This window comes from Anabrus simplex, chromosome 1 (genome assembly GCF_040414725.1).
Source record: "Anabrus simplex isolate iqAnaSimp1 chromosome 1, ASM4041472v1, whole genome shotgun sequence".
NCBI classification, from domain to species: Eukaryota; Metazoa; Arthropoda; class Insecta; order Orthoptera; family Tettigoniidae; genus Anabrus; species Anabrus simplex.
In genome coordinates this window covers 892,606,645-892,634,640 of record NC_090265.1, presented here as the reverse complement: position 1 = coordinate 892,634,640, position 27,996 = coordinate 892,606,645, and the positions used below count along the sequence as shown (strand labels likewise).

Genomic DNA, 27,996 nt, shown 5'->3' with positions numbered 1-27,996 from the left:
CTAGCCTTTCTAGGTTATTACCGAAATTCTTTCCAAGACTTCTTCTTGGATTAACCTTCCGTCGTTCGCAATATATAAAGTTTCATGGCAGGTCGCAATGAGCCTGAGAGATCCCCCCACATATAAGTTTCGGGAAGTTCAAGTGGGCAGCTACGAAGTACTCCTTATGTTATATAGGTGTGTTTAAGTCAGTTAAAAATGGTTTAGCGACATTCTGATCCAAAAATAAGCCACATTTTATAACCAACTATTTTCTTCAAAATTGCAGGTATCATTGCAGTATTCACAATTTTAATCGCAGAGAAAATCATATGTTGGTGGAAACTATGTTCATAGGTCTCAGCAATAATAACAAACATGGGAAATATCATAAACAGGGCTAAACAGGTCATATATTCTTCAGTAAGGATTCTACATGAACACTAATATTTCGCATAGGCGCTAGTTGATCATGTTCCTTTCTTTATTCACGGGTTTGGCGGTTGTCAAATCTTAAACGAAGAATCAAGAACTTAAATCTCCTAAGGCTCATTACCAGTGCAAACTTTTCTATACCATCTACATCAGTGCCCCAGAGATCTTCAAGGCTCTGTCTATTCTCTCTATAAGATCCTGCCAAGTACAATAGGCCAAAGAATGCTTTTATCTTTCTCTGGTCTGTAAGCTCAGCATCCCTTTCACGAGTAAAATTTTGTTTCATGCAGTCCACGTATTGATTTGTGTAAGTTACAATAGTGTCTATTATTTCCTCCGTAAATAAACACTACCAGGAGTCAAGCAGTGATTTAGCTTGCCTTGCTTGTCCTATAACTCCAGGTAGATGTCATACGAGATTGTGCTTCCTGGCACGGACCCGTTGGGATGGTGGCACCGTAAACCATTTTGTCCTGTCTTTCCCTTCATAATAATTAGCACTGGCCTCTAATGCTCCTTGTTCATCAGCATCACTGTTGTCATCTTCTTGTTCTGTTTCCGAGTCACCATCTCTTGATTCCAGAAGATCATCACTGTTGTGTCACTTTCGTCTTCAAAATTCTCATGTAACGGATCATCGTCTTCATCCAGCAACAGCCGTTGGACATCCGCCACATCTTCTGCTCTGTCTAAGTTAAAATGTTCCTTCCTACTGGCCATAATGTACGGTGAATCTAAAATAAAGGGAAATTGGGATGTAAGTATTCGCAATGTGCCTGTGAGGCACCGGGCTTATATTGCACTATATACATGCTTACATGGGAAATTACACCAAATTCAGGGTAAACAAATAATTTAACTACTTACAGAACAGCAATTGTTTGCATCTGAGAAAATACCAATCGCAATGGGAACAGTCGCAATGATCTACCAGATCCGATGGAACACTTCCGGCTTATGGAGCAAGCCTGTCACATGACTAACCTACGTGGCAAGGAGCGAGGCTAGTCAGAGGATGAGAATTGTAGGTCTGCGCATTGGAGCGGTAGCGACTGATGACTACAGCCTGTGTCTGTCAGATCAGTTGCGACCGATGGAAGGTTAAACTACTATATGTTTCACTTTCTTTCTAAGGCAGGTTCGATCCTGGCTCAGTCCGGTGGTATTTGAAGGTGCTCAAATATGACAGCCTCGTGTAGGTAGATTTACTGGCACGTAAAAGAACTCCTACGGGACTAAATTCCGGCACCTCGGCGTCTCCGGAGACCATAAAAGTAGTTAGTGGGACGTAAAGCAAATAACATTATTATTATTATTCTAAGTATAATTCCCTGTCTGCATTAGTCCTTGTTTGGAGTCAATTCTACATTTACAAGCTGCCCTCTCTTCATCATTTCACCAAGATGTTCCCTTTTCTCCCCAATCTTTACACATAGTTGTTTCTAGGCATTCCTTTGCTGCTTCTACTACAGCATCCCTTTATGCCATCCATTCTCTCTTTTATATCCTCAAGCTGCTTACTGTCTATAGTACGCGTCTGATTTCCTCAACATGCAGATTTTCTACCCTTGTTCGTCTGCAAACAGATTTCACTTTCTCTATCCTAGGCCACTACAGATCAAATAATGGTCTGTATCACTGAAAAATTCTTAAACATTCTTAACAGATTTTCCATATTCAGAGTCAGTTATGATAGAGTCTATTATGGATCTGGTGTCCCTACCCTCCCAGGTGTAATGGTGAATAGCCTTATGCTTGAAGAATATATTTTGAACTGCTTATCCCATAATTGCACAGAAGACCAGTAAATGCTTCCCTTTCCTATTGGCTTCAATATCTCCCCACATTTATCCCATCACCCTCTTACATCCTTCAGTTCTATTTCCGATTTTCGCACTGAAATCGCCCATTAGCACTACCCCATCCTTGCTGCTAGCCCTGACTATGATGTCACTCAGTGCTTCATAAAACTTGTTCACTTCATCCTCATCTGCACACTCACATGTTAAATACACAGAGACAGTTCTTGTCCTTATTCCTCCAACAAGTAAAACCTACCCACAGCATTCACTCATTATGTACCTAAGAGAAACTATTTTGCATGGAATAGTATTCCTGATGAACAGTCCTACACCACGTTCTGCCCTTCCTTTTTTAACACTCATCAAGAACACTTTATAATCTCCTGTATCTTCCTCGTTATCCAGATGCACACACTTTGCTGACTCAGCCAGTTCTACTTTCTTTCTTTCTTTCTTTCTTTCTTTCTTCTATAAGCCCCAATAATATTGATAGTTCCTCCATCAAATTCCACTTTGTTTGCCAAGTTGCCAAGTTGTTTCCAAGGAGTCCCTCAACGGAAGTCAAAACTCACAACAGTAAGTAATGAAGACTCAATGAGAGCACATATATGAACTGATTAACAACAAGAAAGCCACTTAGACAATGATGGAAGAACGACTGATATTTTACGCTACCTAGTAGTAAGGAGGTTGCTATGGGAGCAGCAGCTAGACTGTGTGGACGGAAGGGTATTCCTCCACTCTCTACATCTTCCTGCAATAGCGAATAAGTCAGCAAAGTATATCCACACCAAGCATTTGTGGCATGGTAACGAACACTTGCAAGATGCACTTAGTATGGTGTTGGACTGTCCATAGCATGGAGACAGATGGCAATACTGCTGGGCATGGAGGCAGACATCAGATGTTCTCCTGAGGAAGATCCTGTCACAGCTGGTGCAATTGACCCTCAAAATGTACCATAGTTTCCACTGGCCTAAACTGCAGTCCAATATGGTCCCAAATGTCCTTGATGGGCAAAAGGTTTGGAGAATTCCTGTACAAGAAAGCATGTTGACATCATGAAGGCAGGCCAGAGATACCTGTGTTGGGGATTATCCTGCTGGAAAATGGGGCTGTCGAGCTGCACCAGAAAGGGAAGTAGATAGTTGTAGAATTTCATGGAGTGGAAAGCAGGAATTGTAGGAAAGACATCCAACTCCATAACTCCTCCCATTGGGGCAGTGTGCAGCTCTACAATGAAGTAGGATCACTGTGCTGGCCAGGCCATCTCCAAATTTGAATTCAGCAGTCATCTGTATCTAGAAAGAACCATGATTTCTTGCTGTTTATCACTTGTTTTCAATCTGCAAACTGCCACGTTGCCTGTTCCTGGAAGAACTTCAACATGCTCAGTGATGCACGGGTGGTAATGGTAGACATTGTAAGGGATGCCATGACAAGATCCTGCTTTACTAGTCACCTGGATATAGAACTGGTGGACACAGGCTTATCCCCAGCTGCTGGGACATGTCACAGGATGGTGTGCAGCGACGCCCATGAAGTCTTAACTGCCATTTATACAATGAAACTATCCCTCCAACTGGTGGTCTGCTGGAGTCGAGCTGAACCTTCTTGGCGTATATGTGTACCCTTATGTTCTCACTGCATCCAACACCGATACACTGTGAGGTCAGAATAGTTCAAATGGCAAACAAAGTGCCTAAACCTCCAACTTACTTCTCTTACAGTCTGATGATGCAGCCTCAAACTCCCCTAGTTGGTCAAAGGCTTGTTGAATGTGCCTTCAGGGCATTTTATGAGTTCACTCAACTTATCTCTGTGGCTCACACTGGTACTAAGGCCTTATTATTTGTCTTCCATGTAGAGGGACATGTGGCCTTCACGGAGAGGGGCTGTAGTTTTGCGTAGGCTGAAGATAGGTTATGGAAGATGTATGCACTATTATCTCCAAAAGAGGAAAGACTTACACAGTGTGTTTTTGAGATGACAAATTTACCGTGGTCCACATCCTCTCAGGGTGTGCCAATTTCTCTGGCCTAAGACAGAACCTCAGCCTACAGGAGATACTCAAACTCATACTAGCCGATGACAAGAATACTTCTGATGTTGTTATTCACTTTATGGGTGAGAGTGGATTAATCAATAGCATATAAATTTCAAATGTTCTGTTACTCTGGGAACTTTCATTCCCTTTTGATATGCCTTTGTCCTTTTTGGCTTAATAAAATAATGTTTGTTTTATTTTTTTAATTCATTTTCAAATTCTGCTATGGATTGATGCTTTCATGGCTCGTACTTTTAGACATGATATGTTTTTGGGCTTATGCTGTGTCAAGAAAATAAGGTAAAATTCTGTACGTTTTGCACAGAACTTTGCTCTGCATCTTAAGAAGAAAATCTTGACTGTCCTCGAGAAAGGCTTCTGAAACAATGAGGTATGAATTTTGATGTTTTAATAGAAGTGGAAGAGGTATGTTCATTTGTCACCATCAGATGGCTCCCCAGATGTATTACAGCACTAATGTTTTAAGCGGAAGCTGATGGAACCATCAGAATCAGTCTGAGAGGGTCATATGACATTTATAAAGAATTGTCAAAAATTAATCTGATAGCTACCTAGGATTTGGAGGAAAATAAGACAACATGTGTACCTATATCACTTTCGAGAGTTAAGATCTGCTACTATTGTCATGTTGTTATGTTATATGACCCTCTCAGACTGATTCTGATGGTTCCGTCAGCTTCCGCTTTGAACGCCAGCACTGTACCGAGTCTGGGGAACCATCTGGTGATGAATGAATGTACCTCTTCCACTTCTATTAAAACGTCAAAATTCAAACCTCATTGTTTGAGAAACCTTTCTCGTGGACAGTCAAGATTTTCTTCTGAAGACACAGAGCAAAGTTCTCTGCGAAACGTAAAGAATTTCACCTTATAAGCCCAAAAGCCTATATCATGTCTATAGCTTTATTCTATTCCAATTTTTGTCTCCACTTAATTTGTTCAGAGAGGATGGTTGCCTAGTTGTACTTCCTCTTAAAACAAAAAATCTCTGAGCAATTGGATAACATAGCTATCAGCTTACATTTGGGCAAAAGTGGGTTCGAACACCACTGTCGGCAGCCCTGAAAATGTTTTTCTGTGGTTTTCGATTTTCACACACACCAGGCATGCCTGTACCGTAATTAAGGACACAGCTGCTTCCTTCCCACTTCTACCCCATTCCTATCCCATCGTCGTCATAATTGCATTGGTGCGATGTAAAGCAAATTGTACGTTTTTTTTAAAAGGAAACAAAAATCGCCACCATCACCTCTCTATGCTCACTAGTAGCACTTTCATGCAAGCAATCAGCATTAAATGCAAATTCACACTGGGCACATGTCAACCTAAGATGATAATTGTGTTGTAACCTTTGTTATACTTACACAATTCGATCACAGTGCACATTTATTATTATTATTATTATTATTATTATTATTATTATTATTATTATTATTATTATTATTATTATTATTATTATTATTATTATATTATTATTATTATTGTTGTTGTTGTTGTTGTTGTTGTTGTTTTGTGCAAATGAGTGTAAGTCTCACACTTTGACACTACTATACAGCTGATATGTTAAATATTTGAAGGGAAAAGTAGCTTGGGGGAGGGGGAGGATTCCATTTTATAAGAATAAATTCATCTCAGAAGAATGATTGAAAATACTGGCATCCACTGTATAAGAAAGAAAAAGTATAATATAGGAAAACAAAGGTAAGTAGAATAGATTGATTTATATCACTTTCATTCTAGAAAAAAAAAAAAAAAATGGTTTAAATCACTTTCTGGAAGCTGTAAAACTCTGCAAATTGAATTACTTATTTGGATATTATAAAATAATTGTATTCTGTAGAAATAGTAAAAAGCACAGGAAGTTTAATCTCTACAATTAATCGAGGAATATATGTAAAATTATTTCTAGAACTAGTATTTTCAGTGATAAATATTAATTAGTAATTTCCAAAACTTTTTAATTAAAAATAAGCAATTATATTAATAAAATGACAATACACATTACAATCATCTCAACATTCCAAAAAATAAAAACATATGTATTTTTACAGAAATAATTTATTAAAATACTGAACCTCTAGAAGCAATATTTTTTATACTTTTTCTCACCAACTAAACTAAGAAAACACATAACTGTAAAATGACTAGTCAATTTCTTAAATTATTCCAGGCTGACTACTATAGAAATGAAAACAGAGGGTTTAAGAATTCTTGTAGTAAAATTCAATGCAATTATAAAGAATTGTCAAAAATTAATCTGATAGCCTCCTAGGATTTGGAGAAAAATAAGACAACATGTGTATATCACTTTTGGGACTTAGAATCTGCTGTTATGATAATGAACCTTAAATCCACAATTTCATTTCTGAGGCTATTTTGTTTCTTGTCTCAATAAAAATATGTTATAGATAGACTGTGACAACGTTCCTTCACTGAAAAGTCTCCCAACATTGCAGTGTTATTCTGTACATTAAATAGAAATTATAAATAATTTTAATTAAATAAATAAGACTGGATTTGCTAAAGATAGTAGCTACATTATGTTGCTACATCAAGTAAGGAAAGGTTTTACAATTTAGTACAGAAACTGAAACACACAAAAACATGATTTTATATCCTGGAGTTATTGACTACAGTTCTATCAGATTAATGCTATTTTTGGTACATTAAGGATTTCCAATTGCAGATAATAAGAACATGAAGCAGAGTATTTGAAAAAACATAGGGACAAAATATGGGGTTCATGTTTGAACAATTATCAAAATATTTCTGTAAAGTAAAAATGAGATTGATGAATCAATCAATCATGGATCTGAATTTAGGACTGTAGCCCACGTGGCAATTTCCCTCTCAATTGCTTACCTAGTCTTTTCTTAAATGATTTCAAAGGATGTAGAAATTTACTGATCACTTTCCTGGATAATTTATTCCATTCCCCAGTTCCTCTTCCTATAAAAGGATTATGAATATACAGTAGTGTCATAGCAGAGCAATGGTCAAGGACTTTGCCTCCTTACTGAAAGGACAAGATTTTAGATCTCTAGCAGGCAGAATTCTTACCTTGTTTCTATTCTGCAGACAATATTTGATCAACTCAGCCTGTAGTCAAGGAAGTAGCTACAAACAGATTTCTTTCATTAAAGAACTCCCTCTGAGAGTAAAAACCACCGACCACATCATCCTCCCCAATAATTTTCAGAAGTCAAGATGTGGCCTTCTCTGTGAAGACTTATTTATTGCTAGAGCCTGGTTTTGTATGCAAAATGCATGTTCTTTAAAAATAATATATTTAAAGGTAGGCAGTAATGATATACAGTGGACGCCGTTTATTTTAATCACAGATAATGTTATCAACCTTATTATATAATCACTTTTATGAAGTCCCGTACAGACAAATACTAAAACATTGAAAATCTTACGTTTATTGTGATCATGAATTCGGTTTATGTTATCATATTTGTTTTCAAGGATTTTGTTCTCAAGTATGCAAGTATTATCGCGCCTTGCATGAACACACTTACTTCTTCAAATATGAAAGTGCTAAAGGCTGTAAAACCTCCAAGGAACGAGTAAGAGTTTTATGTTGTGCGAGTATGTCTGGTGAAAAGAAAAGACTGTTAGTGATTGGGCAAAGTAAGAACCCACGTTGCTTTAAAGGGATCAATAAGTTTCCAGTGGACTATCGTTCCAACTCTAATGCATGGATGACTGCCTTGATTTTCAAAGAATGGCTACTGAAGTGGAATGATAGGCTGAGCAGTAAAATAGTTTTGCTGGTTGACAACTGTGCAGCACACATTGTGAATTGTGAGCTCAAGAACATCAATGTGGTTTTCTTACCGGCGAATATGACTTCATGAATTCAACCATGCGATCAAGGAATCGTTCACACCATGAAAGCATATTATGGTGATTAAATGTGTGCAAGAATCTTAGAAAACACAGAGGACTCATATAAAACTAGTGCCAATGCCCTTGCCAAAACAACCAGCCTTCTCGATGCCCTGCATCTTCTAGCCATGTTATGGGATAATGTCTGAGCACATACAATAAGGAACTGTTTCCGGTATGGGGGATTTTTAAGAGAGTTACTAGAAGTAGACGAGGATGTTGAACTTTGTCCAACAGACTTAACGGAAGATGAAGTTCAGTAATGGATGAACACTGATGAGGGAATCATTACTGATGCGAAACAGACGAAGATGGCATTTATGTGAGGCAGTTAAATCTGCAGAATTAGATATGAGAGGTGAAGAACACGGAGCAGAAGATAGCGATGCTGATGATGACGATGTTGCCGAAACTTCCCGAACAACAACGAATGCTGAAATGCGACAGTCGCTAGATATTAATGGACTTTTGAGAGACAACCAGAAGCAAACAGTGATTAAGGACTATTTTACATAGCTGAAAACAGTTAACGGTATTGCAGTGCTGTGTACCGGTATCTGTTTCATTGCAGTGCACGTAGGTTATGAATAAATATAGTAGGCTACCTATCAATTTTTATTTTTCAGCTACTGTTATCAGCCGGTTAATGTCATCAAATTATCTTCGTCCCAGGGTGATCATAATAAGCGGTGTCCACTGTATTTTATAGTCATACCTTCACAGAATTTGACCAGTGTTTGACAATGCATATAGATGCATATTTTTAATGCAAAATAGCCTATTTTACTCAAACGTCTTATTAAATTATTACTTGTTTCCTTTCTGTCATCAGTCAATAAAAAGTAACTAATTAATAAAATATGTGCAATCAATTAAGTTTGTTTGTTTCGTGTGGTTTTGAAGAGGCCTGCTGCAGGTCTTTCGATTAGACGCCGTATACGCGACATGCGCGTCTGTGAGGATGGGGCCCTATAAGATAAAATCTAATGCTGAAAAGTCACAAGCACCAAGCCCCTAAGCCGTAGGAATTAAGTAATGGAAGTTAACCATTTAGCCATGGAGCTGGGCATCAATTAAGTGTAAAATACAGAGTAATTAAAAAAAAAAAACTAATATGTGTCTGTGTAACAGGGGAACACCTATACTAATATGTAGTTAAGATTAGGAGCAAAACTAGGGAATTCCCATGAGCTGTCATGGAGTCAAAGCAAATCCAATCAATACTAGGCTGGAAAAATTTCTTTACACGTTTACATTTTTCATGCAAATTTTACTTTTTGATCATGCATACAGATATGGGCTCTATTTAAGTGTTTTAAAATGTGGTGACACCCAAAGGGAAGACATTCTTTATAACTGCATTTAACTCAGTAACTAAATGACAGGTAGGAGATGAAGAGATGACTGCTTCCAGTCAAGTGTGTAAATCTGCATAATACTGAAGTACGGTACTTTTGTCAGTCCACTAAGGAAGAAAGCATGCTCATTCTGTGGTCATAATAACTGTTAAAAATTCCTTCAATTCAAGAAGGAAAAGACCACTCAGCTTGAACCAATCATTACTGGTACTTTTCCTCAATTCAATTAAAGCAATTTTCAATAACTTTATTTAAGTTGGTGTTTGATTGTTTTGAATAATTCTATTATATTCAGTAGAAACTGATACTAAAGCTAATTTATTCAAACTATGAAAATATCTAACAAATGCCCTTCTGCCAGATATGTCAAGACATTACCCTGGTCAGCAGCAGATTTAGATGAATGAAGCACATAACAAACTGCTGAATTTTATTTGAAGAGCACTGGCAGGTTTTGAGAGAAGATTCATCTCTTATGAACTTGCCAAGAATATATGACTGTATATTATTTTCCCATATATTTACTTGCATATAATATCTAGTACTTTTCACCAGAGCCTTCATTCTTGTTCTTGAATTCTTTTCAATTATCTCTTCAGTGTTTTCTGGTTGTTTCATATCTCTTAAGTTCCTCCCTGCCCATGCTCTTCATATGTCACTAATCTTATTTTACAAACTTAGTTTGTACATCATTAACTGTATAGCATAGAAAGAACTAGCCAGTAATCCTTTAGTACTCTGAATTTTATGGCAGTAGGAAGAATGTTCAGTGCTTGGAGGTTAAGTTTCTAACAGTCAAAGGTGTGACTCATATTATTACATAACAGGTTCGGTTTTCCCTGCTTTTTATTTTGTTATGTTATGAAAGTACAAAATAAAAAAAATTATAAGGCCAGTGCTGTAGTTGGATCAGCAAAAAAAATAAGCAACTGATAAATTATAGCTTTAACTGTGTTCAGCCTCAATTTGAACTTAAAATCACCATTTTTAGTGAAGCATTCAGAAACTTTGTTACTTTTGGATAAATATTAATACATTTTGAGAAAGTAAACCTACATTTAGCAACTTTCCATTACTGGGTAGAACAAAATGTCAACTGTGAATGTACCAACTATGGTATCTATACCCATTGCCTGTGCATGAACCCAACAGAGAATGTGGAGAGACACTCCAATGAAGAAGCACATGTCAAAGATTACAATATCTCATTAACCCATATTTAAGTAGACTTTACAACAGCATGATCATAATACATTTCTTGCATTTCTAATAGGTTGATCTAAGAACATTCATGGAATTATTTTTTTCTTTCTTGTCTATTCCAAATGTCTCAATGAAATTTGAATTTGGGAATATAATTTTCCTTCCATTTATTTTCTTTTATTTATGACACTATTTATGAAAATACAGGGTTTTAGTTGCATTAGGCCTGTATAGTTTATTTTGTTTATATTTGTGTTGTTTTTCAATGTTTATATATTTCTCATTTTAGATTAATTGTTGTAACCATTGTACATAAGAGATTTATTACAGATCTTTGTAATTTGGCACTATGCTGTTTCTAATTCCCAGTAAATAATGAACATATAATATATATATTGAATCAAAAATATGGAACAACAATGTACACACACAATTCTGGACTGACAAAATGCTTGTAATTTCCAAGGAGTGCCACTATGAAGTTTGTTGTTTAGAAGATGTAGTTATGGTTATCAGCCAAATATGTCCATATTTGTAATTCTAGAATCTGTTCAGGAGCATATTAATAAAATTTATTCTGGGATAGGTTTGGAACTATGTACTTTGAAAATGAACTTTAAAAACACCTACAGGAAAACACACTCAGGTCAACCACCAGGGCCTAAAACTGAACTGCTAATTTCTGATCCTTTCAAGCGTAGCTATGAAGAAGGGAAATGGAGTTACAAAATACTGATCTCTTTCAAATAAATCAAAGTGGAAACAGCCTAGGATCATACTAAATTTTTTGAATTATGGTTCACTTTTAAAAGATTTTAAAAATATTTTATTCTACTAAAAACAGTGGTATAATGTCTATCTTCAGCATATGTATCATTCTGACTAGGCCACTGACTACTACAGCACTGCCAATAATAATAATAATAATAATAATAATAATAATAATAATAATAATAATAATAATAATAATAATAATAATAATAATAATAATAATAATAATAATAATAATAATAATAATAATAACAAAAACAATCATCATCATCATCATGATCATCATGTTCCACAAGGAAGAGAAGAATGAGGAGGATTACCAAAACCCCAAGCACTGAGCTACAAATACTTATATTTAATATCTAAAACGGTACCATAGTAAAATCATCTAAAATAAATCTCTTTTAGAGTTACTGTAAACATTCTGCATGTGGGTAGATCTTATTACATTAGCGGAAAGTAGCAACAGTTGGCAGTGGTGTTCATAGAACAAACCAGACTAGCTCACAAACAGGATGATGTAAGATACAGAAATAAAATATGAGATATGTTGTACAGTTCTGAGGATATCAACAATGTAAACCATTATATAACCCAGTAATGGCCTGGACAATGTCAATTTTGTTCCTGATATTGACAAAACTAATGAAAAACTTAGATTACTGTATCTTCTCTGCAGTTTATGATCTAATTGAATCGAAATACCATGTTCCATCAGACTGTTACACCTGGTGTAATCAGTACCTGGGTAAGTGATCATGCAGTGTTTGTTAGTTAAGGATCTAAAAATATTTATTTTATGGCATATATCTTCAAAATATTAGTTGCTATAATTAAGCCATTTATGAATACATAGAAGTTTTATATGAAAATAAACTGCAAGAAGAACCTGTACAGTTTATATTTAGTCATATATTTTAATTAAAATTATACAGATGAGCAGGTCAGCCATGGGCATCAGCCAAAAAGAGCTGCACTAGGCCTCTCAGAAACCACACATCATATCATCATTCAAATTGTACAGTATATTATCTTTGGAAGTAAGCAGAATTCTAGTTATTAACTTTCAAAATAAATAAATAAATATTACTTACAATATTTAGTTAAAAGAAAAAATCAAGATGATACAGTTGAAACAGAACAAGTATTACAGTTCAATAGAGATACTGGTAGTAGGCTTTGGATTTGACCAAATGGTAGATGAAAATACTCCTGAAAATATATGTATTTATTACATTATACTTGCATACCTTCACTGATTTTTCCCTGTGGAGAGCAGCCTTTGTCCAAGAGGACCAGAGTGTGTATAACTTTTTCCTTTTTTGTTTAGTGAAGGTTCTTGCTCGTAGAAACTTTTAGCGATGTTAACTTTTATATATGTATCTTTTTAAGCATCGTTTGTTAAATATATTAGTATTCTGTTACCTTATTGAGATAGATCAAGTGATGTTAGAAGATAGTGCTAGGGGGTTAGTTAATTTTATATTCTTTTCTGGACAACAGCACATTGACAGAAATGTTTCAGCTATGTGAACTCTTTGGGCACATTAATATACAAACAGAATTGATCAGATGACAGCTTACTGACAGACTAATAGCTTCAAGGAAATGTTTAATATTTGTATATGTATTTGTTTTTATTAGAGATACATACTGAAAGGCACGATGGACATTGCAACTGCATGGCCAAGGGTGACATTTTAGCCATTATTACCAAGCAAATGTCTTTCAAGAGTAATGCTAGCCATATTGTCTCTGATGTCTGTAATATAAATCAAGATGAAAACATGCATCATTAAAACAGCTATTTACAAAATGCCTTTGAATCATAACAAAGTTGCCAACAATTGCATCTTCAATATTGATATATGAAGCTTCTATAAAAATTTGCTGTACTGCTCCTTCACATTATTTTGTAGCTGTCATGTTTAAGTCTGCTATGGTAATGGAATAGACTGTACAGCCAATGCCTCAATGAGTGTTGGGCAGCAGTAAATAATGTGACACCCTGCGAGTCTTACAGGTTTGGACACAAGAGCTCCTTCAGGAGGTGACCGACATTTGATAGAGAAAATGCCAATTAAATCCAGAAAATGCCAATTAAATCCATCATGTGGCATCTGTACTCCGTGTTAGGAGCAGCCACCAAAAGCCAAGAGCGACCTTCATAAATATGTAGAAGGAAATGGGGTCCCATTGCGTTTTGAATATGGACTATGGATACACGTAGTAATGTGCAGCCAAGTGGACTGTCAATCGGCACTACCCCAGATTCCAGGTCTGAGAGCGTGAAATAGACTACAGTCCATGTTGATGTATGAAACCAAGCTTTATATGGAAAGAAGGTGACTAGAATGAGTATTTGGAAGACCACTAAGATAGGAATATGGAATGCTCGTGGCATAAATGAAGTAGGAAAACTTGCTGTCATTGAAAGAGAAATATCTGAAAACAAAATCAAAGGGATATCCAAGATTCTCTGGAAAGGTGAAAGTCACTTTATCAGCAGTAATGGTAATGCTATATATTTCTCTGGAATCAGAAACTGTTTTTGAAATGGAGTAAACAACAGAATCTGAAACACAGTATTTGGATATGGACCAGTCAATAATGGAATAATGATTCTTTGAAATAAAGGTGAGTCCAGTGAACTTGAACATAATACAGTTTTATTCCCCAACCAGTGAAAAGGAAGAACAAATGAAATTTTTTACACAACCCTGGAAGGAACAATGAGGAAACTATCAGCATGAGAAATAACATTCATAGCTGGGGATTTTGATGCAAAAAACTGGGGACATTACTACAGAAATTGATTTGTAGTGTTGTTTTGAAATTTGACCTGGGAATTCAGAATAGCAGAAGTGAATTCTTAATAAATTTCTGTGCAGGCAACAAACTCTTCATGACCAATTCTGGACTCCAGCATCATCCACGACGATTGTACATGTGGCGTTCACTTGGACAGAAGTACCGTAATCACATAAACTATACCATCATTGCTCCTTGAAATACTGTTGTGACAATATTGAAGGGAGAAATATTGACCTAGAACACATGTATCACTTTGAACAAAAATTTGTTGATATACACAGTAGTTAATGCAATATTGAACCTTAGATGACAGAACGTTCCTGGTCACAGTCCTGAGCTGAAATATTATCACAGAACAGTTTTTCTAGATGCAATGATGATATCCTGGTTCATTTGAGGTGGAAGTCATCAGTCAAAACATTCCCTGGAAAAGATTGTATTCTTAGCTTCAGGACAAACGTTAAAATATGGAATATTCATAAACAGGAGATTGTCCACAACTGATGGCATCTGGAGCATGACAAAACCTACAAGAATGCAGCAAAAACTGCAGTTTAAAAACCCCCTGTGGGTGGGGGCGTTAGAATAACACCCACGGTACCCCTGCCTGTCATAAGGGGTGACTAAAAGGGGTCCCAGGGGCTCTGAACTTTGGAGCGTGGGTTGGCGAACACAGGGCCCTTAGCTGAGTCCTGGCATCGCTTCCACTTACTTGTGCTAGGCTCCTCACTTTCATCTATCCTATACGACCTCTCTTGATCAACTCTTGTTCGTTTCTGACGCCGACGGTATGACGTATGGAGGCTTGGGGAGTCTTCATTTTCACGCTCTTCATGGCCCTTGCCTTCCTTTGGCCGATATCTTCATTTTTTAAAGTGTTGGATCCCTTCCATTTTTTCCTATGATTAGTTTTATATAGAGGATGGTTGCCTAGTTGTACTTCCTCTTAAAACAATAATCACCACCACCTCTGCAGTTCAAAACTTTTAGACACCACAGACCCTCACGAAGATGCTGATACTATATAGGCACATACAAGAAACATCTTAGATCAGATGTCTCCTTGATTTCAAAGCATCCAACATGTAGTAAGTGTAAAACATAGATCAGTGCTGAAACATGGATAACCATAAATCTATGAAAGAAAATCAAAGAACATGGATTAAACAATGCAAGGGTGAAATATGCAGATACTATGAAATTAACAGCAAGTCAGACAAAAATGCAGAGGAGCTGACAAAAATACATTTTTAATGAAATCTATGAAGACATTTGAAGCTCACAAGAATGAGATATGTTCTGCAAAATAAAATGCACAACACTTCTCCGCACAATATACTGCGATAAAGGCTGCAGACTTAAAACATTGATGGAGACGAATGTAAGAAATAGATGGAGAGAATATTCCGAGAAATTAATGAGAGCTGAAAACCAAGGCAGAAACACCAACACACAATACAGAAGATGAGCAAAACATGAGGATGAAGTTCTAATAGTCCTCCAGAAGCTGAAACCACTTAAGGCTGCAGGAGAAGATAATACTGTAGAAGAAATTATCACTAGTTTCGATAATATGGCAGTAGATATCTTGCACACAATCTGTCAAGAAATCTGTAAAACTAATAAATGGCCATCTGATTGAACAGATTCAATCTATATTCCATTTCACAAAAACAGATCTTGCAACAATTGCCAAAACTACAGAACAGTAGCCTCGACATCCCATGCTAGTAAAGTAATGAATGCTCTATATCATCCTAGAGGGAATAAAAGATTATCTTCTGCCAAAAATACCACCAGAGCAGGCTGGATTCAGGCTAGTATGAAGAACTCTTGAAAAGAGCCTGAATATCCAACAAATAATTGAAAAATGCAGAGAATTCAATGTTCAGGCTTCATGGATTATAAGAAAGCATTTGATTGTGTCCAGTGGCATAAATTTTTTTATTAATAATGATCAAAATGGGAACACCACTCCAACCGCTCAACTTAATAGGATCTTTATATGAGAATAGCGCTGGTAGTCAAAGTTGCCAATAAACTGAGTGATCCCTTCAAGATAGGAAAATACATCCATCGAGAAAGTTTTTTTACACATCATACTAAGAGTATTTCAAAGATCCTACACACACCAGTGCAGTGTTTGAAATTGTGGTTTGATGATTCATTTTACCACACATTCATCTGTTTGACTGATAAACAGTTTTCAGGATTCAAGACAGGGACATTTTACTTACACTTATTTTGTAATATTAATGCACCATTTCTCAACATAATTTTAAGATTTTATTTAGTCACCAAATGTTATGATCATGTTTTAGTATTTTAATACATAGGAACGTTACTTTTATATGGCTGTTGGCAGACGTGGTGGAAAAGATAACTTAGAGTATCTCTTCTGACCATTTTTGCTTGCTTGTTGTTTAAAGGGGCCTAACATCGAAGGTCATCGGCCCCTGACCATATTTTTTTCTTTTTTGCCTTGCATTGCCCAGAGAATGTTTCATTAAACATGACTTTTACCATATTGGTCAATAACTTTCTCCAATTTCTCCCCTGAATTCAGTACGCCGGGTGGCCCGCCCACCCGTTATTATTTAGTTTTATGGAACCCAACAAACATTAAATTTCTTCTTTCTCTTTCTGCATCCTGCCTATGTGTCAGCAATGTAAACGAGGCATGGTACTAACAAAGGAAAAATGACTATGCACCATCTCCACACCCAATCCTACGGACCATTGTACAAATTTGTGATTTATTGCTCCCTGCATGTACACCTGTAATATGACTGAATTAATAGGATATGCTACATGATCTGTAAGGGTAGAAAGTTAAATAAACACTGTAAACCATGAGTTAAAACTCTGGCACGGATATTAACTTCGAGCTGGAAGGGCCATAGTTTCTAGCGAGTATCATGTATGCTGTCTTTGTGGCAAAATTGGTAATGTGCTGTGGTATTTGAGTATCAGTAGTGCAGTGGTTTGAATCCAACCTTATACAATTTTTTTTAAACTTTAGGTCATGCCCATTATAACAAGGACACAGTGTTCATCTACTTTTTCAAAAGGTACAGTCAAAGGTTCCACTTTTACAATACTAAAAGATCTTTTATTTAATTAACAATTAACAAATATCAGTACATGTTTCATCCATATAGTGGACATCATCAGCCGAATAATTGTAAGAATAAGTACAATAGATAAGGACAAAAACACATGAAAATGATTTGGATTACCGAATGTATGTATGTTGAGTATTCAGCCCGAAGGCTGGTTTGATCCTCTGCAGCTCCGCCAACAGCTGTCATAAATAGCCTAGGCGTCACTGAAGAGGCATACTAGGGAAATGAGGAGTGAGGTAGTTTCCCGTTGCTTTCCTCACTGAGCCAGCCGCTGCTATTACATATCATTCTGCCAAGCCCACTGAAATGCATGCAGCAACCGACCCTATGAGCGATATTTTCACACCATTCATAACAGGGACTGGCTGCATAAGCAATGGTATTACTAGCATCACTCATACCTCAGTCACTTTCATATTGTCAAAGCCAAGGATGAGACTGAGACAGGTCAATGAAAGTAACAAATTTGATATAGCCCATACCAGAAGACATAGTGCACTCTAAACACTACATCTCGCCAGAGTCAATTAAAATGCATGGTAAATTTTTTTAAATCGTTGCTAATTTTCGTTCTAGGGATAATCAACTACAACACAATTTCTCCATTTATGAAATTATAGTAAAATATTCCGCCTGCCTTAGAACTAAGAACTGTCAACAACATCATCACGCCAACAAGAAGAGCTCAAGTATCATATTTTATTGGAACTATCATACGTGTTTAATATCTTTATCTTCATTTTAATAGAACCAAACATTTGTGCTCCAGAACATTCTCCAAAAATTTTAACATGCATTTTAATTGACGTATTCGGTAATCAGAATCATATTCTAATAAAACATCATCATGCCAACAAGAAGAGCTCGATTACCATAATTCATTGAACTATCACATGTGTTTAACATCTTTATCTTCATTTTTATAGAACCATATATTTGTGCTCCAGAACATTCTCCAAACAATTTTTTTTTTAACGTGCATTTTGACTGACGTATTTGGTAATCCAAATCATTTTAATATGGTTTTGTCTATTGTACTTACTCTAACAATTATTCGGCTGATGATGCCCACAAGATGGATGAAACATATACCGTTAATTGTTAATTAAATAAAAAATAGTATTGTAAAGTTGGAACCTCTGACTGTACCTTTTGTAAAAGTATACGAATGACAATATGGGTTTTGCAATGAAATTTATTTTATGCAACAATGTTTGTCTCCACCATCACATCACAGCACTTATTCACTCACGATGTATTCAAAACACAAGTACATTATATGTTGCTAATTTATGGAGAAACAATGCAGAGTGCATGAGAGTTACAACGCTTGTATCACGAGTTGTTTCCTGACAGAAGACTACCGACTACCAGTATGTTCTGAAATCTTGGATGATGACTGCGATCAGCTGAGACACTTGGAAGGGTACTGATTGTCAGAGATGCTCCCATAACATCTGGTACAAATGATGAGACAGTTATGTTGATAATGCTTCAGAGGCTACTATCAAAACCCACTCGAAAATCTTCATGGTGTGGTACAGCAGACAAATAGGGCAATAGTAGGTACATTTGCTGACGTCTCCCTTGCCCTTCCAGATGTGGAGGTCCAGGCCTAGGACACTGCAGAAAATGCACAAATAAATGCCAGGAGTTCAACAGGGCATCGGCCAAGCTTCTTCCAGATTTTAGCTGGAATACTCTCTGGGCCTGTTGCCTTCCCATTCTTCATCCTGTTCACTGCCTGCTGAACTATTTCCATTGAGATGGCTGTAGCTAGTCTAAGGATGCACTCAGTACTATTAATCAGCACATGGAGAAACTCCTCTGCAATGATCTTTCTGAAGTAGTCACTCCGTTGATTCAAAATGGCAATAGACACTCGGAGGACTTGGTAATTTTCATCTCTGATATGAATGACGTGGCCTATGTCTTCTGTGGAGCAGGTGTCTCCAGCTGCAAATACAGCTCCTCATAATTCTTCACTATAGCAACAGCTTGTTTTGCTGCAAACTTTGTGATCTTATAGTGTTTGAGACCATCATTGAGGTGTGAAGCCTTCCAGGTCTTGTAGGCTAATTTCTTCTCCTTTATCGTAGCCTGCACAGTTTCAGTCTAACACAGGAATTGTTTATTGACGACGTTGCCTGGGCCTGGTCTTTCCTAAAATTTCACCTGCAGTAGCTTTAACATAGTTCGAAATGTAATTCCAGATGTTCTCCACCGGTTGGCCGGGGTTGAAAGAAAGCATGCTAAGGGCAGCCAGCAACACATTCATGCTGTTGTAGCTTCCACTACCACGTTTCCAGGGCCTGTAATGTTGGGCTTCTCTCGTCCAAGGTCAAGCTTGAAGTCCAGGATGAGGAGATGATGCTGGGGGCCAATATTGTCCAATGGGATTCAATACCAGTTTGAGATTGTTGCACCGAAGTAGCCAATAATCAATCCTGGAGGCCTCTCCATCACTGTAATAGGTAAATAGATGAGCTGATTGCTTTTTGAAGAAGGTGTTGGTGACAGCAAGATCACAGGCAACTGCTCAGTTAAGAATTTGGTAGCCTTCATTTTTACGGGTGCAAAATCCTTGGCCACCATGACACTGCGGGTATCCCTCCTGCGTCAGTCCTACATGGCCATTCAGGTCTCTGCCAATGAACAGATGTTCACCCGGGGCAATTAATTATAAACGATCATCGAACCTCTACCAGAATTCTTCATTCTCATCATCCACACAGCCTGCTTGAAGTGTACAGGCAGAGACTATGCAAAAGGTGATATTGTTGCTCTCAATCATGACTGAAAGCAGCTGGTCAGTGATGCAATTAAGTTCAATAATATCAGTTCAAAGCATCTATTGGATTAAATTTGGTAAAGAAGCACAAGACTTCCTAAAATTCATTAATTATACAAGGTCCTGTAGTTCTGATTCCAAGCAAAGGGAATGTCCCTAGATGAGGCTTGAAGTGGAAGTGATTATTTTTCAAGGGGAAATACAATTACATAATCAACCCCTCAACTTAAAATCATAGGGGTCTGGCTCCTTGGTGAAACGGTCAGTGTAGTGGCCTTTGATTCAGAGGGCTCCAGGTTGTATTCCTGGGTGGACTGAGGATTTTAACTGTGTATGGTTAATTCCTCTGGCTTGGGGACTGGGCATTTATGTTGGTCATAACACACTTCTCTTCATACACATACAACACACCACACTACGACCCACCATAAAAAGACGCAATAATGAATACATTGCTCCACATAAGGCTGGAGACAGGAAGAGCATGTGGCTGTAAAACTGAGCCAAATCCATATCAAGTGCCAACCCTAATATAAAGGCCAGGAAGAAGAAAAAAAGAATAACAAATCTAATCATAGTAGAAAGAGGAAGAGATCTGATCATTTGAAGAATCAAATTATTGGCAGAAGAAAGGGGTGAGTCCTAAAAGGCATGAAACAGAACAAAAGAGTACTCACCAGGCCCCATAAACCTAATACTACAAGAGTTGACCAGGGGAAGTTGGATAGGAAAGATCAAACTGAGGATCCTGGAACAAGTGGAAGAAATGCCCACTTCAGGTGGTCTAAGAGGTTCCAGTGCACATGCTCTAATATATTTCCTGTGTTGAAACGTTCACCAGACATTGTTGTCACTAATAGCATAACAAAAATGGAGGAAAGGTGGCAAAACAATGGTCTTAATTTATGTCTCTGATGCATAGAATAAAATATATGCTCACTTTAAAGATTTCTGTAAGTATTATCATCAAAAGATTTGCAGTTTTACCGGGCGAGTTAGCCGTGCGGTTAGGAGCGCGCAGCTGTGAGCTCGCATCCAGGAGAGAGTGGGTTCGAACCCCACTGTCGGCAGCCCTGAAGATGGTTTTCCATGGTTTCCCCTTTTTCATACCAGGCTGTACCTTAATTAAGGCCACGACCGCTTCCTTCCGATTCCTAGGCCTTTCCTGTCCCACCGTTGCCATAAGACCTCTCTGTGTCGGTGCGACATAAAGCAACTAGCAAAAGATTTGCAATTTTGAATGTTTCTGAAATACAAAGTAACGTGAAAATGCAAGTAATGATAACTACAGTTATCAGTGTCAAAAACTCAAATGAAACCAATAATATAGATACTTCAAACAGTGCATGATCACCATCTCCAAATATCAAGATACAGTACATTCTGACCTTACACAAAAAGTTTGTAATATCATATCAAATTCAAAGATAATTTGAATACAGAATACAGTTTCTCTTTTCTCCTTTTTACAATGCAGATGAAGTTTAATTTAATATTATTGGTAAAGGTAAAGTATTTAGGTTTGCAGAACTTCAGTGGATCAACTGAAGTAAGAAAAACATACAGAAATTCATGGAAAATTCCTTTTTTAGGTTTGATTTATTTACTGACTAGTATATTCAGATAAGGAAAGAAAGCATAATTAATGGTTAAAAAGATGATAAAGATAAAAAATCTACAGTAAACTAGTATGGTCTAAAAAGAATAATTCTTTGCATACTCAAATGGAAAGCAGCATAGAGTCAACGAAGTACCTTAATAATCACCAGAAAAATGTGAGATTCTTGATCTAATATGTGAAGAAAAGATTCACTCATGGCAAACCAATGAAAAAATAAAACTTTCACTAGCAGGAAACCCAAATAGGCCTTGTCTGAGTTCTCATTTCATCCCTTCAAAGATGTATGTACTATGAAGTCTTCAAAAGTTATTAGAGACGAAGACTCTTCAAAGTTATTTGGGTTGAAGACTAGGACAACAAATGAAATCATCCACATAGTTTATTGTCCATTTCACTGTTGCCTGTGTGATCTTTTAGTGAACACTAGTTGCTTGCATAGAGTTTATTTATGGATAAGCTCTAACTAACACCACATGATTTAAGTTCAAGCTAAAGCTTACTAAAGAACACACTTGTGGAACAGAAAATAATACAAGAATGAAATGTAACAGGAAGTTGAATTTGAAAAGAATAAGATAAGGGAGAACTAAAACACTTATGAAAAATTCTCATTTATTGACAAGGCCTACATAAAACATGGCTATGGTTAAGAACTAAAATAACTTAAAAACAAAGTCTTACACTGTATTTCTTTCCATTTTTTAAACAAGCGAGGTGTGAGTTACTACCTATGAAGGAAACTGAAAAAAGAAATGAGAAAACTGCCACCGAAACTTGTAACGGATAAGGTTTTAAGACTGCTTTACGTATGAATATGACAGATAGAACGTGACCAAGGACTAAATCTCTGATTTTCACTTACTCTTGTACTATAAATCTTGCCCATTATCAACCTGAAACCCAGAAGGTTTGCAAATCTTTACACAGCTAGAATAAGAGTTTTCCCCAGTAGTCTTTCCTTATTATTAAATCATACACAGAACATGAAAAGGAGCACATAATAGGATAAACACAATGACATATAACATCAGAAGAGACAAGGACAAACATGAAAACAGTCCTTGTTGTTAGAGAAACTGAAAACCCTTTCACAATATTACCACTGTCTCTTTGCTATTCCAAACACAAAACCTGGCACTTTGCTTTCTTCAAAATACCCTACATCACTCTTCTGGACTTTCTCATTCTTTTAGAAAATGTAAATCGTTGCCTTCTTTCCCTTGAATATTTACCCAACAGTCACTCTTACTCTTTTCTTCCTACAGGTTACATTTAATTCAAAAAAATTGGTTGCTGTCCCATTCATTTCTTCAGTAGCAACATCATCCATACCTTGTATACTACTATTGAAACCAAGATTAATACATGCACTCTGATATAAAAAAGACTTTATTAATGATTGTTACCCTCTTTTAATCTTTAACTGTGATATTCTACTTTTAATTCTAAATATTTGCTCAAAGGATGCAATTATTTTAGAGCAAAATAATAATGTAAAAATTGTTGCTACCTACGTATACAAGGGTGCACTGACTGGGGGAGATTCATTGGTTGAAACCACCTCAGCAAGGGGGGGGGATCAAATTTTGAATGAGTAAACAATGCAAAAGAGGATAGTAAGGATTATAATTTACTAATGCTTTTCATGTTGGGATAATATTTACCATATGCCATAAAGGAGGTATGGAGTACCTACCAGTCATGGACAATTTTGTGTCCAAGTGATAACAACGGCTGACAATTCAGTCCGAGACTGATCAATTCTCCCATAGTCACGAATTGTATATGGGTAATATTTTTTCTGCTTCCACACAATAAAAATTAGGTTTTAAAGAATTACCTTGAATTTAAATCAGCTAATATCAGTGAATATGTTGAGTTTCAGTATTCTTTTGTTTGTCGCTATGAAACATGAAAATATTAAACTGTCATTCTCACTTACTTCCCTAGAAATAATGTAATAACCGTATAGTTACTACAGTGGAAGTAGGAAAAAGCTCCTTATACATCACACAATGCAATATATCATTGAAAAGACCAGAAAAATTCTGAAATACAGAAATATTGCTGTACAATATTTTGTTTTTAGAATCCCAATATTGTTCATTGGAGGAAAACAAATCTAGGTGCACTCCTATACACACATAAACTTCAACAATTATGCCCTGGAGATTTTTACTCTTTTTACACACAATCACAAAATGTTAATGATCTTCTACAGAAGAACGAGATGAAGATTTCACCTATGTACTGTATGTGTGATATTAGTAGTGTGTGTAACTGTGACTTTTTTGGGGGGGGGGGGGATATGTACCCTTACACTTGAAATGTGCAAATGATTGAAGTGAAGGTGAAAATATAGTATGTTTAATTACCAAATATTATGGCTTAGAATCAGAATTAATTTCCACTGCATCACACAGAGGTGTTTGATGGGATGGAATTAGTTGAAGGCTGGTGTAAACTAGTCTGAAACCACACGCTACATATAGTATAGTTGGTGATATGATCAGCACTAGCTCCAACCATTGAATTCCAAAAGTCTTAAATTCAATCGTACTCAAATATATGATCTGGGGAGGGCTGTGAAAATGCAGGAGTGCCTGCAGAGTCACTGATTACTGATACCTCTCTATCCATTGTGCAAATAAAGGAGGAACTGATAGTTAGACAGTGAGCACTCACATGTGAAATGCAAGACAAAGAGATATATACATAATACTCAGGTACCATGACAGTTTCTATTAAAATATGCAGCTCTTGCTGTATACCAACAAACTTCAGAAGTGAGATTAAAATTTCATAACAGTTCCTCCCTTAATCATGTTGACCTTATGCTGCATTCAGAGAAGTTTACAAGAATAATAAAAGTTATCACAGTAATGAATACAACCTCTCCAAGCATAAAGCTTGCTACCCAACAATATTATATATGGATTCTTATCAGCAATTTTCAATTAAGAAAAATATGAGCCATGAAAAGACATACATATCACAAGAAAAAGAGAAAGTATAAATACAATGGACAGTTTTTCTGTCTAGGCAAAACCTAGTTCACATATATTTTTCTAGTTTAAGTATTTTGTATAATAATCTACTTAAAATTTGTAAAGAATCTAGAAAAGGATCATTTTGGTGGGATTATATCAGTATAAAATGCTGCTACACGAAGTAGACAACATAAAAAGTGAGAATGGCGAGAAGGAAGAAGGCGAGGGTATAGGCAATCATAATTCTTGCCAACTTCTGCTGTTCCGAAGGAGTAAGTTGCTCTTTACGACGCTTGGCACGTTTAGTTTCCTCCCTAACATCATGTACGAGAAGCAATGGTTCTAGCAGAAGTAGTCCAGGTGGTTCCGGAAGGGGGTAGGGCTCAATCTCGTGGGGTAGAATCTCGTACCTGCGATGGCCTCCATAAACTTCCTCACTTTCCGAGTCTCCTCTTCTTGGGCTTTGGGGCAGGCTCTGAGCTTCATCTTCATGAATTGAGATAGAAATTTCTTTTCTAAGTGGAGAGGCACAAGAAGGGCGTGTTTGTTTCTTGAGTGATTTGTGATGTTCCAATACAGAGACCCTTGCAGTCAAGTTTCTTGTATCCCTGTGCACTAACTGTGTACCATTTTCCAGCTTGGTATATAAGTTCTCAGTTGAGTGGCAGAGTGGTTGTTTTCCACTTGTGAACTTGAATACAACGGAGGATGAATAACAAATCATTGGTAACAGAGACAAACACTCTGCCACTTCACTACCATTTAGTTCTTTGGAGGAAATATGAGGAGGAGAATAGCTGTAATTTCCTTGATTATCAAACATCAACACACCCGGAAAGTTACCATGCTTAATTGAAGTAGTAAGCCGTATTGGCATGTAGTGTTTCGACGAGCACACTTCTCTGGGTAGAAAGATAGCATCATAGCCCAACAAGGGATTTGATACTACTGTCGCCATCAGAGCCTGTCCGTTACGAAAGTACTGGTCGCTATATACAGCCTTGTAATTGCGGTGGGGGCCATTTTGAAGAGCGTGTGAAGCAAGATGTCCCCGGAAGTGTCCTGTTCCACACGCCTCATGGAGTCAGTTGTCTATTGTGTCTAGTAAGATGGCCTGCTGCTCCTCCAATTGTGCAAGATCATAGAGAACCTGAAATTAAAATCAAAGATATTCCCATAATTAATACACGACCAAGACTTAAACATCCTTTTACAAATAGATGGTACCAAGTCAAGCCTAAACTGTTTCTGAATACGAGAAGATGTACCAGATCAAGATATTCAAAAGATCAGAAACACAATACCATGTAGAGACTCTCCTGGTATCTCATTGTCCATGCTGCTGCTCCTAATTTGTTAGCATCAAAAGTCATTTTATAAATGTATGTAACAGTTTTGGGCTGTGGTTACTATGAAGGTTGCAAGGATAGATTACTTTAAAGAACTGAATTTTGCATTCTATCCCTAATATTGCTCAATATACTATAACGGACCACCATCATTAAATCCCAGAAGTAATGTGGACTAAAGGACATTTCACATTACATGCACCGTGCTGCGCTCATGTCCAGAATCTGGATCCTACTCGTGCAATCACATCAGTCATGACATGCCAATCTGAGTTGGGATGCCCCATTCTCCAGAGTGTCGTTTCTGTGAAAACCCGCCATGTGATTTTCAGTGAACAGATTAATAAAAATAGCACTAATTTTGGATGAGTAGGAGAAATAAATAAAAAGTCAATCCCATTTATGGTTTTGGAAAAAAAAAAGGAGAACTTCATACTCTATGAAAAACTGGTAGACAATAGAAAAAAATTCCATCAATATTTTCACATGTCCCATTATAATTTTGTGCACCTTTTGGGATATATTGAAGAACAGTAAATTAAGGTTTTCAAAGGTCCACCTATTCAATACAAGAATATCACATGTCATACAGGTACTAGTTTCGGCATCTGTAATATGCCATCATCAGCCCTATATGTAAATCGAACAAATCCATATACATACGTAAAGCAACCTAAAAAGCATTTTAAAACACATTATAAAACAATTTACTATCAACTACAATGATGCACGATATGAGTTAAAATTATGGTACAATTGAAATGCTGCAGTATAAAATTCATAAAATCTTGACAATTCCAACTGTAAAGTTATTATGTAATGTCCAGGTTAAGTAAAATCTATACTATTTTTATGTTGTCTATATGAGTTGGCACTTGTTCACTTGAATTAGGTGGTTCCAAAGAAGTTTAATTGGTCATATGAAGATCGTAATATGACTTGAGATTGAGATTCCCACTTCAGTTTGAAACCTGAGGAAGAAAATAGAAGGCCAAATTAGGCGGGGAAGATGGTGGAAGCAATGTGTGGAAATGACTAGAACCATTAAATGTTGACGATTAACTCACCTTGAGCAGCATGCTGAACGTATATGTTGGACTGACGGAAGGAGCCGGACGTGTGTAGTGGCTGAGGCGGGTAGTGGAAAGAGGCAAGGAAGCAAGGGGGTGGAACGAGATGGAGCATCTGCGGGGGAATGGAACTATGGCGGGGCGGAAGGGTGGGGTAGTGGGGGTAATTGGCGGGAATTTATATTACGGATAACTTGGAAGATCGAGTTGTTTTTCGACAGTTTGATGTTTTTAAGCCAGTTGATTAAAAGATCAAAAAGAATATTGGGTTTCTCATAGATTTCATTTAAGTTGTAATTGGGGTTGAAATACTGATCACAATTAATGTAACAACTTTCGATAATATTCATGATGGGTCCCTTATTTGCTGTTTGAAGAATTTCCATGTCTTGTTCAATGTTGGTGAATTTATGATTAGTGTCATGCATATGTTGACGTATGGCAGAGAATTTGTTGTACCTCACTGCGTTGACGTGTTCTGAATATCTAATCGTAAAGCTACTTCCTGTTTGACCCACGTACAAGCTGCTGCATTCATTACATTTGAGTGTGTATATTCTGGATTTGGAGTAAATGTTCGGGGTGTTAATTGATGCAGAGTTGTGTAAAATTTCAGAGGTTCTGTTGTTAGTTCTGAATAAAATTCTTACATTGTGTTTCCGGAAAAGGTTGGTGATTTTATGGACATCATTATTATAAGTAAAAGTAGATGAAATGGGAGCTTTTGATT

At 36.8% G+C, this 27,996-nt stretch overlaps 1 protein-coding gene across 1 annotated transcript in view; it reads right to left on the bottom strand.

The window, feature by feature from the left end:
* Positions 1-6,220: 6,220 nt before the first annotated feature.
* The window catches only part of LOC136857709 (glycogen debranching enzyme), a 272,096-nt gene continuing 250,320 nt past the window's right edge, over positions 6,221-27,996 (bottom strand). The window contains exon 23 of the mRNA XM_067136580.2: positions 6,221-25,997. Coding sequence (XP_066992681.2) covers positions 25,932-25,997 — 66 coding nt within the window. The 3' untranslated portion in view covers positions 6,221-25,931. The remainder of the gene's footprint in view (positions 25,998-27,996) is intronic.